The following is a 16,061-nucleotide window of genomic DNA, read 5'->3' on the forward strand; positions in this document are numbered from 1 at the left end:
TATTTTGCAGAAAAAACGGCAAGCGTATGAATCAAACCTGGTTAGTGAGGGTTTACAGTTGGAAGCAACACGATCTGTAAGTAACATCTTTTTGTTTTTTTTTGTCTATTTTTGCCTTTTATGTCTTATTTAGTAATTGGGTTGGAGGTAGCATGAGCCTTATTATGAGTATGGTGGTCCACAGGCCCGCCGTAGTCTTGGTGGCATTCCGACCACCGACACACTGGCGTATTATGGGTGTGGGGGTTGGACTGCCACGAGACCACCGGGATCAAGGATTCCGCTGCGCCAGCGATCTGGAAATGGCCAGGAATATGCTTGCGGTGCCATGCCATCACCGCAGAGCATATTCTGATTTGAAAGTCCTCTGCCCATTTCATGGCAGTGAGCCAGCCATGAAAAAGGGTGGTGGACATGCAAGGAAGGGGGCTCTAACAGGGCCCCCAGCCATTTCCTGGCCTGGGGGTGCATGCAGGAGGGGCATATATTGTGGCCTCCTTTAAATGCACCCTGTTCCTTCGTTCCTGCATGATGTGGCATGCACAACATGGTGCATGCCACACCATGCAGGAATGAGCTGCAGGCGCTGCCACAGCTACGGTCTGCTCTTAAGGCTCTCCTATGAGCCTAACAGACCACCGCAGCAGCACCGCCCGCTCGCCCACCATTGCTTACACTCGCAATACGGCAGGTGAGCACACTACAGGCTTAGAAGTACTCCTGTCGGCGCGGCAGTGGCAGGCTGACAGGAGAAATAAAACCTATATCTATAGAAAAAAGTGTGTTAAAACTATAACCACTGAAAGTTATCCCACAAAATATTTTCCTTTAAAATTATTCTTTTATGGCTTTGAAGTGGTTCAATGTTACACATGGCTCAAACCCTTAATGCATTGGTAGTAAAGAGAGAGGCAACATATGAACACTCCCATTTAGCATCTTTCTTATTGCATGCCAATAGAAGAGCAGCATCTATTGCACATTGTTCTACAGCTTTCCTCTTAACAAGAACATGCCAAAACACAAAGCAAACTAACGCTTTGTTGTGAATATTATTTAAGCTTATTTGTTAGCAAGATCGTAGACCAAAAAGAAACAGAATGCTATACAAGGCACGAGAGACTATGATAAGCATTTGATACATTTACAGAGGTCACAAAAAGTATAATTGATTCTCAATTTTACACTTAAGTCATTCAGACGTCAGTAGAGACGACAGGAGTTGCCAGACTGGATATTAAAATGAGGGCCCAAGAGCAACCCCTGGCCTGGCAGGTAGCACCAGAAATATCAAGAACTGGAATTCTTAGTTCTTTCCTTAACTTTATGAGGAAAGTCTTATATGCAAAGACAGCCCATTCACGAAATTGGGTGCACAACCTGAAAATGCTTGTTTTCAAGTGCTTTCTTTGTGCAATTATTTTACATTTTCACTTGTGTGACCATAAGACTCTCGGTTACTTTCTGGCCACTAGAGTTCGCTGGCTCGGTAGACTGGTGTGCTAGTGTGACAATCATTGTAAATCATCTAGTAAATGTTGATGCTGATCTCTGCTTCTAGAGAGAGATTGTGCAGCTTTTTGTTTTTAAGAAGTGTGTCAATAAAATTACATCTTGCCAGTGATTAAGCAAGTAGAACTTGCAGCAGCATGGAGGGCTTCCCTCAGAGTGATATGAGTGCAATCTGGTAAACTATTCAGTAGAGCATACATAGAAAAGTGCAAAAGCATAACTGGCAAGTAAAAGATGTTGGTAGTCACAACCAGTACCAGGCAGTCTGAGCTTGCCTGGCTATGAAGTATTTAGAGATCAGATTCCATATAAAAACTAATTACATTTCCATAGTGAGAGTGGGTTTGGAGCTCTGAAGCATTGTCTGATAGTATTAATCTTGCTTTTTTGTGAGTTCCCCCACAATTACTTTATTGGGTTTAGTGTGAGGTGTATGGAAGATGCTCAGAACTGGATGAAGCTGTGGAAGTATCTTTGGTGGGGAATCAGTTGTGCTAATGATAGCAGGAGGTACAATTTGGTGTCCTCACAATTTGATGTCATCAGGTACTGATGGATCATGATGTTGCTATGGTCCTCCGCGACCAAAACTTTTCAAGCTAAGCCTCTCTTGAAATGAAAATTATTTGGTTCAGCTCTCTCAAATTGACATCACAGCTAACATTTTCTCACAAATAATATGTAGAATATAAATCTAGTGAGCAAGCCGAAAAATAGTAATGAGGCTCCTGAAAGAGTTGCAGGCAAAACAACATTTGTAGCATTGTTTGATTTATCTTGATAAAAATATGCAACGGGAAACCTTAAAGTCAAGCTAAACATTTCATGAGAGGTTTGAGGGATGAGAGTTCTTCCAAGACCATTTGGTAACAATCCGTGATTAGTTCTACCTTTCAGTTTCTCGCATTAACACATTAAACATTCCGCACTGTGTAGTGCTATGGTATAAGGCTTCCTTTTCTAGAAGCACGTTTTATCAAACACATTGATAAAATGCTACTGGAAGTTTCGTGAAATAGTTGACACAGCCTCCTTCTTCTGCCCTACATTTTGAAGACTACTGCCGTATAGGTTCCTTCTAAAAATTAAATATTATGAGTGCATTGATCGATACCTTAGGAATATGGCAGCATTTTGTTTTGTCCAGTCCGATCTGATAGATGTTGAAACTCTGTCCGCAAGGTATTCTGGCTGTTCGTACCAATATCTCTGTAGTATGTTAAGTACAGATATTTAAACTGGAATCTTGCTGGGAGAGGGAGTCATTCCAGTCTCATCCTTGGTGGGATTGCAGCATGGATGCTGGTTTTGCTGACATTTCTGTGAAGCCTGGTAGCCTGATAAAGAGAGCTTTACCTTTCTTTATCAATGGATCACTGATCTAATATTAGAAAATAAAAATATAGGGGCCGATTCCGATCCGGGTCGGAAGGGCACCGAACGCAATCCGGCCGGAAAAACTCCGAGCTGTACGCGTGTTTTCTGGCCGACTCATATAGCTGTACGAGCGAGCCAGTACGATGCGAGCTACATGAAATTCACCGACCGAGTCGTTTCCGGGTCCGAAGCACTCCGTACGTCTCGGTCGTAAGCTAATCGTGGCATGCCATGGATGCGATTCACGACCGAGCCAGTATGATGCACGCGTCGGACAGCCTGTGCGAGCCAGAGTGTCCGGCTCGCAAAAGCTCCCGGAGTCGGACTTCGGGGGTCCGCGTCGGACCCCCCGACACCCGCAGCCGTACGACTCGCACACAGGGGGAGACCTATGGTTCTCCCCAACACAGGCATGTACGGTGCGGATGGCACCGACGCGTACCCACTGTAGGGGGCGCACTTGTTCGAGACGTACCCATTCAGTCAATGGGAGCGCATGTACGCGTCGTACGACCGGCTCCCATTGACTTCTATGGGAGTCCGACCGAACCGAGTCCGACAGCATACGTGCGCATCGTACTCGCTCGGTCGGCTGTAGGGGTCCGGCTCGGTCGGAAAACACTCCGGATCTGACTTGGTCGGAGTGCCTTCCGACCCAGATCTGAATCGGCTCCATAGTGTGGACAGATTATCGTGTCAAAAATATCGAGTACCAACATATTGGGAACCTAAGCTCAAATAGGTTTGTATATTACTATTCTTAACCCAACATCTACGTACCTTGAAAATATATATATACTGTCAAGGTACATATATCTGGGGAATAGCGAATCGAACAAAATCGAGGGACATAAATATAGAGTCACAAATATCGATTACAAAAATATTGATTACCTATACTTATGATGGTAGGTACAAAAATAACAAGAAAATAATATCTATTTACACTAATATTGTTTAAAAACATACAAAAATATTTTTGTACGAAGGTAATTTGCGCTCGCATTTATTTGTTAGACAGCCTGCCAGCAGGAACCATCAGAGGACAGCAAAGTTCAATAGTTTCTACGCCAGACGCGTTTCAGGGGTAAACCTTTCTTCAGTGGCGTTTGTTGCTGAATGACTGGAAATGCAGCTGAGAGCACAACTTCAATTTACATCACCTGCCCCGGTGGGCGTGCCCTTCCACACGGCCTTGTGGGTGATGTAGTGCTTTCGTGGTTATCCCAAGTGGGTGCATAGTCACAGTCCAATTGCAAAATATTTGATTTACCTTCGTGTGGCTCTACTTCAAATTGGGTTTCCTGTGCTTTGGATTTAAAGGCGGCCCTTACCCGGTCGCGAAGAGGAGCCCACCGCTGCGTGCGGGTCTCTGGCAGCACCACGCTGGCGCTGCCACAATTGAACGAAGGCGAGCTGGAGCCCTTACAGGGAGGGAGCTGGTTCGAAGCTCCGGTTGGCAGCCGCAAAGCGGGGCAGGTCCCGCCTTGGACATGTGTCAAATATTTTGCAATTGGACTGTGACTATGCACCCACTTGGGATAACCACGAAAGCACTACATCACCCACAAGGCCGTGTGGAAGGGCACGCCCACCGGGGCAGGTGATGTAAATTGAAGTTGTGCTCTCAGCTGCATTTCCAGTCATTCAGCAACAAACGCCACTGAAGAAAGGTTTACCCCTGAAACGCGTCTGGCGTAGAAACTATTGAACTTTGCTGTCCTCTGATGGTTCCTGCTGGCAGGCTGTCTAACAAATAAATGCGAGCGCAAATTACCTTCGTGTGGCTCTACTTCAAATTGGGTTTCCTGTGCTTTGGATATATATATATATATATATATATATATATATTATCTACTGGCGGTCGCCAGTAGATAGTTATAGTTAGGACCGTGTTTCCATAGGAAATCTCAAAATTCTATTTTGAATAACTTTGGCGCCGGTTGACGAATCTTCGCGAAATTTTCAAAACTAATGGGGCGCTCCGCTCAGCTCCTACCCTGAAAGTCTCGGGGGGGATTCGTCAAGCGGGGGCCGAGAAAAAAGGGGGTCCCAAAACGCGTTTTCCCCATGCATTTTCCCATAGGACCTTTAGTCGAAGGTACAGCTCGAACGGCTGAACAGAATTACTTGAAATTTGGCAGAGAGGTAGTCCTCAGGTCAGGGAAGTGCCTTTTGCATATATGGAGTCAATCTGTTCAGTAGTTCCAGAGAAAATTGCAGTAAAAAGCACATACATATCTATAGCCGCACACCGTGCGCGCACCCTAACGTGCGCGAGCGTAATTCTGATTGGTTGTTACATGTCAGTCAACGTTCGAATCGGTCGAAATCAGGAAGTGTCGGCCGCCATTTTGTTTGTTTTCAGTGCGAGAGTGGAAAAGGAAGGTGGTGAACGTGAAAAGGGGGCAGGGTAGAGAGTTCCTGACCCCCTAGCCTTTGTCAGGGGGTCCCTGAAGGACCCTGAAGGCAGAAAAAAACATTTAAATTATTTTTTTTTTAAATCGCGGCGGTGCGCGCACGGTGAAAAACCATTAAAAAAAAAAAAATGTAATACGTAGTTTATTACAAAATAAGTATATAAAAAAAATAATACATACATAACTTAGCATTTAAAAAACCATACAAATTCACTGAAAAAACCATAGGTTCCACACATGTTATAGTTAGGTGGATATTTCACTCGTAAAAAACCAATGAAATTCCCCCGTTATAGTTACTCCAGATAACTATAACTCGCGCGACCGCCACTCTATCACAAGGATGATGTCATCAGTGATGTCAAGAGTGATGCCACTGACCATGTCATGAGTGATGTAATATGTGACGTCATGAGCAGAGGATTGCGGGCGCGCAAGTTATAGTTATCTGAAGTATCTATAACGGGGGAATTTCATTGTTTTTTTACGAGTGAAATAGCCACCTAACTATAACATGTGTGAAACCTATGGTTTTTTAAGTGAATATATATATATATATATATTCACTGAAAAAACCATAGGTTTCACACACGTTATAGTTAGGAATTAGCATTTAAAAAACCTTGCAAATTCACTGAAAAAACCATAGGTTTCACACATGTTATAGTTAGCGGAAATTTTACTGATAAAAAACCAGTGAAATTCCCCCGTTATAGTTAGCGCAGGCAACTATAACTCACGCGACCGCAATCCTCTGCTGATGCTAATACTGTATTTAGACACTTATTTGCCCATGTCTTCTTCCATACATTTTTAGCTATACATATATTACAAATATTTTTTTTTCATAAAGACACATATGTCATCAGCAGAAGATTGCAGTCGCGTGAGTTATAGTTGCCTGCGCTAACTATAACGGGGGAATTTCACTGGTTTTTTATCAGTAAAATTTCCGCTAACTATAACATGTGTGAAACCTATGGTTTTTTCAGTGAATTTGCAAGGTTTTTTAAATGCTAATTCCTAACTATAACGTGTGTGAAACCTATGGTTTTTTCAGTGAATTAGTACGGTTTTTTAAATGCTAAGTTTTTTTCCCTTATAATAAGCCCTGTACATTTGGTGGCCTTCGGCCACCAAAAGCACAGGGGGTGGGGTAAGTGTGGATAGTGTTTTTTGCCCTTAACATAAGCCCTGTGCTTTTGGTGGCCTTCGCCCACCAAAAGCACAGGGGGTGGGGTAAGTGTGGATAGTGTTTTTTTTATTTTTATTTTTTTACCGTACGCTTACGGTAAGCGTACGGTAAGCGTACCCCGCGAAATTGCCGAAAAAAAAATAAAACCGTTTTTGCACTTGGGGGATGTTTGGGGACTCCCTCAACATGACTATGTGGGAGGGAGTTGTCAAAACAGCCCCTTTACATGTTTTTGGGCTTGATATTTTAAAAATCACTCTCAGTGCGAGAGACAAAATGGCGGCCGCCGCTTCCTGGTTTCGGCCGATTCGAATGTTTACTAAGATCTAAGAGCCAATCAGAATCGCGCTCGCGCACGCCACCGTACGCTTACCGTAAGCGTACGGTAAGCGTACCGTAAGCTGGCTCAGATATATATATTGATTTAAAGGCTATTTTCTCAGAATCTACTGAACAGATTTACACCAAACCTACAAAAGGCACTTCCTTGACCTAGGGACTACCTCTCTGCCAAATTTTGAGTAATTCTGTTCAGCCGTTCGGGCTGTAGCTCGTTCTAAAGGTCCTATGGAAAAATGCATGGGAAAAACGCGTTTTGGGACCCCCCTTTTATCTCAGCCCCCGCTTGACGGATCCCCCCGAGACTTTCAGGGTAGGAGCGGAGCGTAGCGCCCCACCTATTTTGAAAAATTTGCGAGGATTCGTCGACCGGCGCCAAAGTTATTCAAAATAGAATGTTGAGGTTTTCCTATGGAAACGTGGTCCTAACTATAACTACCTACTGGCTATCGCCAGTAGGTAATATATATATATATATATATATCTATTCACTGGAGAAACCATAGGTTTCAGGGGCGTTACTCACTAAGCCATGTATTCTCCAAGATACACTCAATCAGTCAGTTATACAATCAATTTTTCAAAAACAAATCATCCATTTAGACACTTATATACCCATTTATTCTTCCATCGACCTTGAGATATACATATATAAAACATATGTAATTTTCAGAAAAACACACATTCACTGGATGATGTCATCAGTGATATCAGTGATGTCATTTGAGACGTCGTCAGTGATGTCATTTGAGATGTCATCAGTGATGTCATGAGTGATGTCATGAGTGATGTCACTGACCATGTCATGAGTGATGTAATATGTGACGTCATCAGCAGTGCATTGCAGGCGCACGAGTTATAGTTAGCTGAACTAACTATAACTGGGGAATTTCAATGGTTTTGTACGAGTGAAAAGTCCAGCTACCTATAACGCCCCTGAAACCTATGGTTTTTTCAGTGAATTTCTAAGGTTTTTTAAATGCTAATTCCTAACTATAACATGCCTGAAACCTATGGTTTTTTCAGTGAATTTCAAAGGTTTTTTAAATGCTAATTTCTAACTATGCCTACAGAGATAGGACATGTGAAGAAAGAAGAAAAAACGCACAAAGAAAAAAAAGAAATGCAGAAAGAAGCAACAGAAGTCCTCAAAGACAAAGAAAAGTGCAGGAAGAAGGATAATGTGCAGAAAGAACAAACAGAAGAGCAGAAAGAAACCTTGTTGCAAAATCATCCTGTACCCTCAACTTTTTCAGACGAATACTGGTGGTAACTGAGTCTGATTAACCAGTCCTAGAGCCAGTGCTATGTTAAAAGACACTCAGAATACTGTGAAAACACCTACATACACTAGGGAACACTATGCATTGGGGTCCCCCTGTGATTAGCATGACCTCCTCTGTAAGCCCCTAGTATATAATAGGGCAGGGGATTAAAACTATCTCTTAAAACGCGCCACAGGGCGTGTTTGCACACGTCACCTCAGGCCCCGTCCCCTCCCTTCCCCACTGTGTAAACACGCCCTCTGGCCGTTTTAAGTTGGGAGATTAAGTCCCCTTGAATCCTGAGGGTCCCTAGGGTCTAACTAGACCGCCAGTAAGCGCCACAGAGCTATGTTGCAGAGAGATGTAAAAAGGGGCCCGGCCTAGACCACCTCTCTGCAACGCAGCACAGTGGCGCTTACTGGAAGCACCTGGTGGGCTAGTTGGCCCCCAGGGTCCATCAGGATTGAAGGGGAATTATTTCCCCAACTTAAAACGCGCCACAGGGCTTGTTTGCACACGTTAACTCAGGCCTCCCTCCCTTCACCACTGTGTAAACACGCCCTGTGGCTATTTTTAGTTGGGAGATTAAGTTCATTTGAATCCTTAGGGTCCAACTAGCCCACTAGGTACCTTCAGTAAGCGCCACAGAGCTGCGTTGCAGAGAGGTGTAAAAAGTGGCACGGCCTGGACCACCTCTCTGCAATGCAGCTCAGTGGCGCTTACTGGAAGCACCTGGTGGGCTAGTTTGCCCCCAGGAGCCCTCAGGATTGAAGGGGAATTATTTCCCCAACTTAAAACGCGCCATAGTGCGTGTTTGCACCCGTCACCTCAGGCCCCGTCCCCTCCCTTCCCCACTGTGTAAACACGCCCTGTGGCCTTTTTTTAAGTTGGGAGATTAAGTCTCCTTGAATCCTGAGGGTCCCTAGGGGCAAAATAGCCCACTAGGTACGTCCAGAAAGCGCCATTGCAGAGAGGTGTAAAAAGGAGCACGGCCTGCACCACCTCTCTGCAACGCAGAGCAGTGGCGCTTACTGGAAGCTCCTGGTGGGCTAGTTGGCCCCCAGGGTCCCTCAGGATTGAAAGGGAATTATTTCCTCAATTTAAAACACGCCACAGGGCGTGTTTGCACACGTCACCTCAGGCCCCGTCCCCTCCCTTCACCACTGTCTAAGCGCCCTGTGGCCGTTCTAGGTTGAGAGATTAAGTCCCCTTGAATCCTAAGGGTCCCTAGGGTCAAACTAGCCCACTAGGTACCTCCAGTAAGCGCCACAGAGCTGCGTTGCATTGAGGTGTGTAAAAAGGGGCCTGGCCTCAGAACACCTGTCTACAACGCAGCTCCCTAGCGCATACTGGAGATACCTGTTGGGCTAGTTGGCCCTCAGGGACCCTCCGTATTGAAGGGGAATTAATTCCCCAACTTACAACTGGCCAGGGGGCGCGTTTGCAGAGTGCTGCAAGGAGGGGGCGTGGCCTCCGGCGCGATGCCGGTCTTTTATTTATTTTATTTTTTTAAGAAGGAGAACTGTGTGGCCCCCCTTCTTTTTCTAATTTATTGGCCCTGGGGACCCCATCCCCCAGGGCCTGCACCCTAATTTTTTTTGTTGAAAAAAATTAATTTGGCCTTAATCGGCCCCGGGGATCCCAACCCCTGGGTCATGGCCTTCTTTTTTTTTTTTTTTTATTCTTTAGGAGGGGGGCTGCATTTTCCCCCTCCTCAGGCCACTTATGGCCCCGGGGACCCCATCCCCCGGGGCCGGCCTTTGTTTTTTATTATTTTAAAAAATATATATTTATAGAAACACCTAGGACATGCTGGACAAACCGTATGTACCTATCACCATGGCGATTTGCGTGATATTCATTAAAAGGCGACTATGCATACAATGAATCCACGTAGAATGTATTTACACCGCTAGTGAAGCTCTGACGTGTCTGATGCCCTACAGTGCCTAATCCCGGCGCCCCCACCTGTGGGTACTCTCCAAGTAGACACCCTTGTCGTTTATTTATACAAACATGGGTAGCTATTGACGGGCACATTTAATACACACGCACACCAAGCCATTGAAAGGGGATTCGACAAAAATTCGACCAAACTATGCAAGAAACCCCCCCTCACGGTTAATAAAACACACATCCACCGCCCGATGTGTAATACTTTTTATTTTACTCTCTGGAAAGGAGACGAACCTCACTTGAGAGTCACAGCGTGCTCCTGGCTGAGCCCAATGCTATGTTACACCCACCAGTGCCTGCCGAGTGCCACACACTTCTGTGTTGTATTCGACCAGCTAGTGCGTATGTTATGACACTCTCTAGCCCATGTGCACTGTAACACCACCCCGTGAATATGTCATGCCACACTTGCCTTCGCACGGGTTATATTGCCCCACCTAACGTGCCTTCCTCGATGCCTATATTATAACGCACAGCACTATGCCATACATATTACAATCTGGGATCCATATCTTTGTCACAGTGCATATGCAACGTTACACTCCCCAGCACATATTTTATATTACAACTTTAGAGACTAGTTAGGTTACACAACACTGCCCTGTGCATATTACACTCCAAGGCGCATATCGCATAGCACGCGCTAGTGCCTGTGCTATCTCGCGCTCTCCAATGAATCTGTCATTGCGCACAATGTATTGCATATTATATTTCACGCCCCGGTTCATCTTATATCACACTTTTTGGTGCATAGTTTATACCATATACTATATCTAGTTTTCATTTTCAATCGTGCTCTCAGGACTATGTTCTATATAACACTGCGTCCTCCTACCCTTTTCACGGGCATTACATTTTGCGATAGGGGGTGGAGGGTCAGGGGGTGTTTGTGCCAAGTGAGCCCGGAGTCACAGTCACAAACGTCCTCTTCTTCCTGAATAAAATAGAGATTATGCTGCATACTTGTTCATATTTTAAGTAGTTCGCACAGACACACATTTTAAAACCAATAAAGTTCCTAATTCCCACCTTCTCTGAACAATTAGCTTGCTGCCCCATCCACCTCCTTCCTATCCTCCGTTGTCTGAATCCATGGACTAGCCTCCTCCCTCCTGCCATGCATGGTCTGATGTGCTGTCACTGCCCTCCATTTAGCATGATGTACCAGTCCACTCCTCCTGCCCTCCATTGCCCAATTATATGGCCCATCATTGACCTCCTGCTTAGCCTCTGTGCTTAGCTTGCTGCCCCTATTCTCCTTCCCCCTGCCCTCCGATGTCTTTGTGCATGCCCCTGCTCCATCCTTTTTGCCCACCATGTTCCATGGACCTGCCACTCCTATCTACTCTGAGTGTTCTGTTGAGCTGCCACTCCCCTCCCACCTGCCTAGCATTGTCAGATGACTGTAACCTGTCCCTGCCACCTCCACCCTGCCTATCCACATGCCATGCCCCTATCCCCTTCCTCCTGTCCTCCATGGTCCATTTCACTGCCACACCCTTCTGCCCTCCCTGGTCTGTTGTGCTGCAACTGCTCCTCCTGCCTGTCCCGCGCGGTCTGTTGTGAGGCCCCTTCCCCTGAACTCTCTTGTCTGTGCCCAGGTCCTGACCCTCCCTTCTATCCTCCATGGTCCTTTGTGCATGCCCCTGCACCCTCCTTCTTGCCCATCATAGCCATTGTGCTGCCACTAACCCTCCCGCTTGCCATGCATGGTCTTCTGTGCTGCCATAGTCCCTCCCACCTTCCCTCCTTGGTCTGTGTGTATGCCATCATAGTCTCATTGTTGCTCTCCATGGTGTGTCTTGTTTCTAGTGTCCATCCTGCCTGACCTCCATGGTCATCTTGCTGCTCCTGCCCTGCCCTCTTGCCCCCAGCCCTCTGTTTCCATGTGCAGACCCCTATTCCCGTCCTCCTGGCTTGTCTGTTCCATTGTAATGCCCCTGATCCGTCCCTCCTTCCCTTTATGGTCTTTTATGCTGCAGCTTTCTCTCCTGTCTGTCCATTATGGTCAGCTAGTTACCATTGCCTCTTTCCCCTCTGTTCTCTGTTGTCCATGAGCATGGTCCTGTCCCCTCCCTATTGCTTTCTATGGATTGTTGTGCTGCACTCCCGTACCGCATGCCCTGTGTGGTGTATTGTGCTGCTGCAAACCCTGATGCCTGCCCTGTAGGGTCAGTTTGGTGCACCTCTGCATGTCCCTCCTGTCCTCTGTTATCCGAGTGCATGTCCCTACCCCAATTCCTCCTGCCTACCATGATCCAATGTACCATACTTATGAACATTTTGAACTTGGTAAGAGGGAGATTTTCCCCTTTGAGTTACATTGAAAAAGAGGAGATTGTAGACAGGAGACAGATCAAATAAAGCCCATTTGAGCTTAAAAACATTGGACGTTTCCTGGCTGAAACGGGTCTGTTGGCATGTATGGTTGTACTACCACTGCCTCTTCCTTCTGCCCACAATAGTCTATTATATTGCCACAGCCTCTCTTGTCAGTCCTGTATTGTTGGTTTGTTGCCCCTGCTCCCCTTTCCACTGCCCTCCATAGTCTGTTGTGCTGCCACTGCCCTTCCTGCCTGCCCAGTGTGGTCAAATTGTTGCCTCTGCACTCTCCTACCTGCCTTCAATTTTCAGAGTCCGTGCCCCTGGCCTCTGCCTCTCAACAGTATCCCAATGAACAACTAGATTGCTAACATTCTATATTTATTACAAAAGTGTGGAACGCCTGATGTCCTCTTGATGTAATCAAAACTGTAATACCTAGAGCATTTCCTTTAGAAATTACATATATGAGAGGGTCTTATTTGCATCAAAAGTATGGTTAGTGCTCTAAAAAACTAAAATGAGGACATATTTTCTGAGTTTTCAAATAGCGACAAAGAACAAATTATTTGTAATCTTTGTTTTTTTATCCAGTTGACCAATTGATTAAATGTTGCACCTAGGAGAGAGGATTTGGTGTTACTTCCAGAGCTGCAGACTTTGCAACTGGGGAACCAGGTTGGAGTTTCTGCTTCAGCTCAACATTCTGTGATTCTGGTCAAATCACTTAATCTCCCCATGTCTACAACCAAAATGAATTTGATCTTGTGTGATGTAACCAATGCTCATGTAAAGCACTCCACTACCTGACAAGTCTGCACTATATAAAACTGCAAATACACAAAAAATAAGTGTTTTGCACACTTCTGTCATTGGGCAACATGTGGGCTACATCTGGGTGATATTTGTGCTGCATTTGGGCTCTTTTGTCTCTGGTGGCCATCTTGTGAGATTTATTTGTTATGAAGTTTCCTAATTTCCTCATTTACTGCAGTCTCTTCAGTAGGGAATGCTTTCAGTTTTTTACTTTGATTCCATCCAGAAGGTATTCAGATATGTCACACATTTGCCATAAATTCTGAATGTTAGCACTCTAGTTGCTCATTCGATCACTGTAGTAAAGCTACTGCTCACCAGGGAAGTCTAATGCTGGTATTAAAAGTGCATGTTTCAGTCTGCATATCAGAATCTTTTAATGAAATAGAAGAGGATTTGAGAAGTCACTCAAAATGTGCCCTACTTTTTCTTTCTTCAGCACTAATCATAATTTCTATGGCAAAACGAACCCCCTCATTGTGTTCCTTTTTAAATTAAATGTTTTAAGTGTTACCAGTTTATTCCAATCAACATAGCTTCAGGTGTGCCATACTTTTGTCATAAGTAAGACAGTAAGCCCTCTAGTTGTTCTTAAGAACACTCTGGGACATTCTGTCATTGGGCTATACTTGGGCTACATCTGGGTGATATTTGGGCTACATTTGGGCTCTTTTGTCTCTGGTGGCCATCTTGGGAGATTTATTTGTTATGAAGTTTCTAATTTCCTCATTTACTGCAGTCTCCTCAGTAGGAAATACTTTCAGTTTTTTATTTTGGTTCCCTCAAGAAGGCATTCAGATGTGTCACACATTTGCCATAAATTCTGAATGTTAGCACTCTAGTTGCTCATTAGATCACTTTAATAAAGCTACAGCTCACCGGGGAAGTCTGCTGCTGGTATTCAAAGTGCATGTTTCAGTCTGCATGTCAGAATTTTTTTATGAAATAGAAGAGGATTTGAGAAGTCAAAATGTGCCCTAATTTTTCTTTCAGAAGCACTCATGATAATTTCTATGGCAAAATGAACCCCCTCATTTGGAACATGAATAAGGGACAGAGTAACACAAAAGTCATGTTTGCACTGCCATTATAGTGGATTGAACACTAGGGTACCGATTACGATCCGGTAAAAAAACTCCCCGTGCGACTCGTATTCGGTCTTTTTACCGTACGAATCGCACAAGTGCCGTACAAACTGCCAATTACGATTCGCATGGGAAAAAGTCCATACGAATCGCATTGGGAATTATTCCCCACACGTCCTCAGGTCCGAAAATGTGTCCGACACGTCCTCGGACGAATCACCGTACAAATGTGAAAAGTGAAGTCCGACCGCGGAATCACGATCCATCCCGTGCGTCCGATGTTACAACCGTATGGAAAAAACACCGTCCGCACCGAACTCCCATGGCAACCATGGAGACATGTGCCCGCATACGCGCCCGACACTCCCCCCCCCCCCCCCAGCCCCTGTACGTTCGAGTCGTACCCCCCGTGTATGTACACCCCTGTACGTGTCGAACCCCCGTGTATGTACACCCCTGTACGTGTCGTACCCCCCGTGCATGTACACCCATGTACGTTAGAGTAGTACCCCATGTATGTACACCCGTGTACGTGTCGTACACCCGTGTATGTACACCCGTGTACGTGTCGTACCCCCCGTGTATGTACACCCGTGTACGTTCGAGTCGTACCCCCCGTGTATGTACACCCATGTACGTGTCGTACCCCCCGTGTATGTGCACCCATGTACGTTCGAGTCGTACCCCCCGTGTATGTACAACCGTGTACGTTCGAGTCGTACCCCCCGTGTATGTACACCCGTGTACGTTCGAGTCGTACCCCCACCCGTGTATGTACACCCGTGTACGTTCGAGTCGTACCCCCCGTGTATGTACACCCGTGTACGTGTCGTACCCCCCGTGTATGTACACCCGTGTACGTGTCGTACCCCCGTGTATGTACACCCGTGTACGTTCAAGTCATACCCCCACCCGTGTATGTACACCCGTGTACGTTCGAGTCGTACCCCCGTGTATGTACACCCATGTACGTTCGAGTCGTACCCCCGTGTACGTTCGTGTCGTACCCCCCTGTATGTACACCCATGTACGTGTCGTACACCCCCCCTGTCTGTACACCCGTGTACGTGTCGTACCCCCGGGTATGTACACCCGTGTACGTTCGAGTCGTACCCCCACCCGTGTATGTACACCCGTGTATGTGTGGTACCCCCGTGTATGTACACCCGTGTACGTTCGAGTCGTACCCCCACCCGTGTATGTACACCCGTGTACGTGTCATACCCCCCCTGTACGTACAAATGTGAAAAGTGAAGTCCGACCGCGGAATCACGATCCATCCCGTGCGTCCGATGTTACAACCGTATGGAAAAAACACCGTCCGCACCGAACTCCCATGGTAACCATGGAGACATGTGCCCGCATACGCGCCCGACACTCCCCCCAACCCCTGTACGTTCAAGTCATACCCCCACCCGTGTATGTACACCCGTGTACGTTCGAGTCGTACCCCCGTGTATGTACACCCGTGTACGTTCGAGTCGTACCCCCGTGTACGTTCGTGTCGTACCCCCCTGTATGTACACCCATGTACGTGTCGTACACCCCCCCTGTCTGTACACCCGTGTACGTGTCGTACCCCCGGGTATGTACACCCGTGTACGTTCGAGTCGTACCCCCACCCGTGTATGTACACCCGTGTATGTGTGGTACCCCCGTGTATGTACACCCGTGTACGTTCGAGTCGTACCCCCACCCGTGTATGTACACCCGTGTACGTGTCATACCCCCCCTGTACGTACAAATGTGAAAAGTGAAGTCCGACCGCGGAATC

At 46.2% G+C, this 16,061-nt stretch overlaps 1 protein-coding gene across 2 annotated transcripts in view; it reads left to right on the plus strand.

Moving 5' to 3' along the window:
• ANO6 (anoctamin 6) overlaps positions 1-16,061 on the plus strand; it is a 422,710-nt gene that overhangs the window by 236,603 nt on the left and 170,046 nt on the right. For both annotated transcript variants that reach the window (XM_085653360.1, XM_085653359.1), the window contains exon 4: positions 11-76. In XM_085653360.1, coding sequence (XP_085509486.1) covers positions 11-76 — 66 coding nt within the window. The remainder of the gene's footprint in view (positions 1-10; positions 77-16,061) is intronic.

This window comes from Triturus cristatus, chromosome 4_1 (genome assembly GCF_964204655.1).
Source record: "Triturus cristatus chromosome 4_1, aTriCri1.1, whole genome shotgun sequence".
Taxonomy (NCBI): Eukaryota; Metazoa; Chordata; class Amphibia; order Caudata; family Salamandridae; genus Triturus; species Triturus cristatus.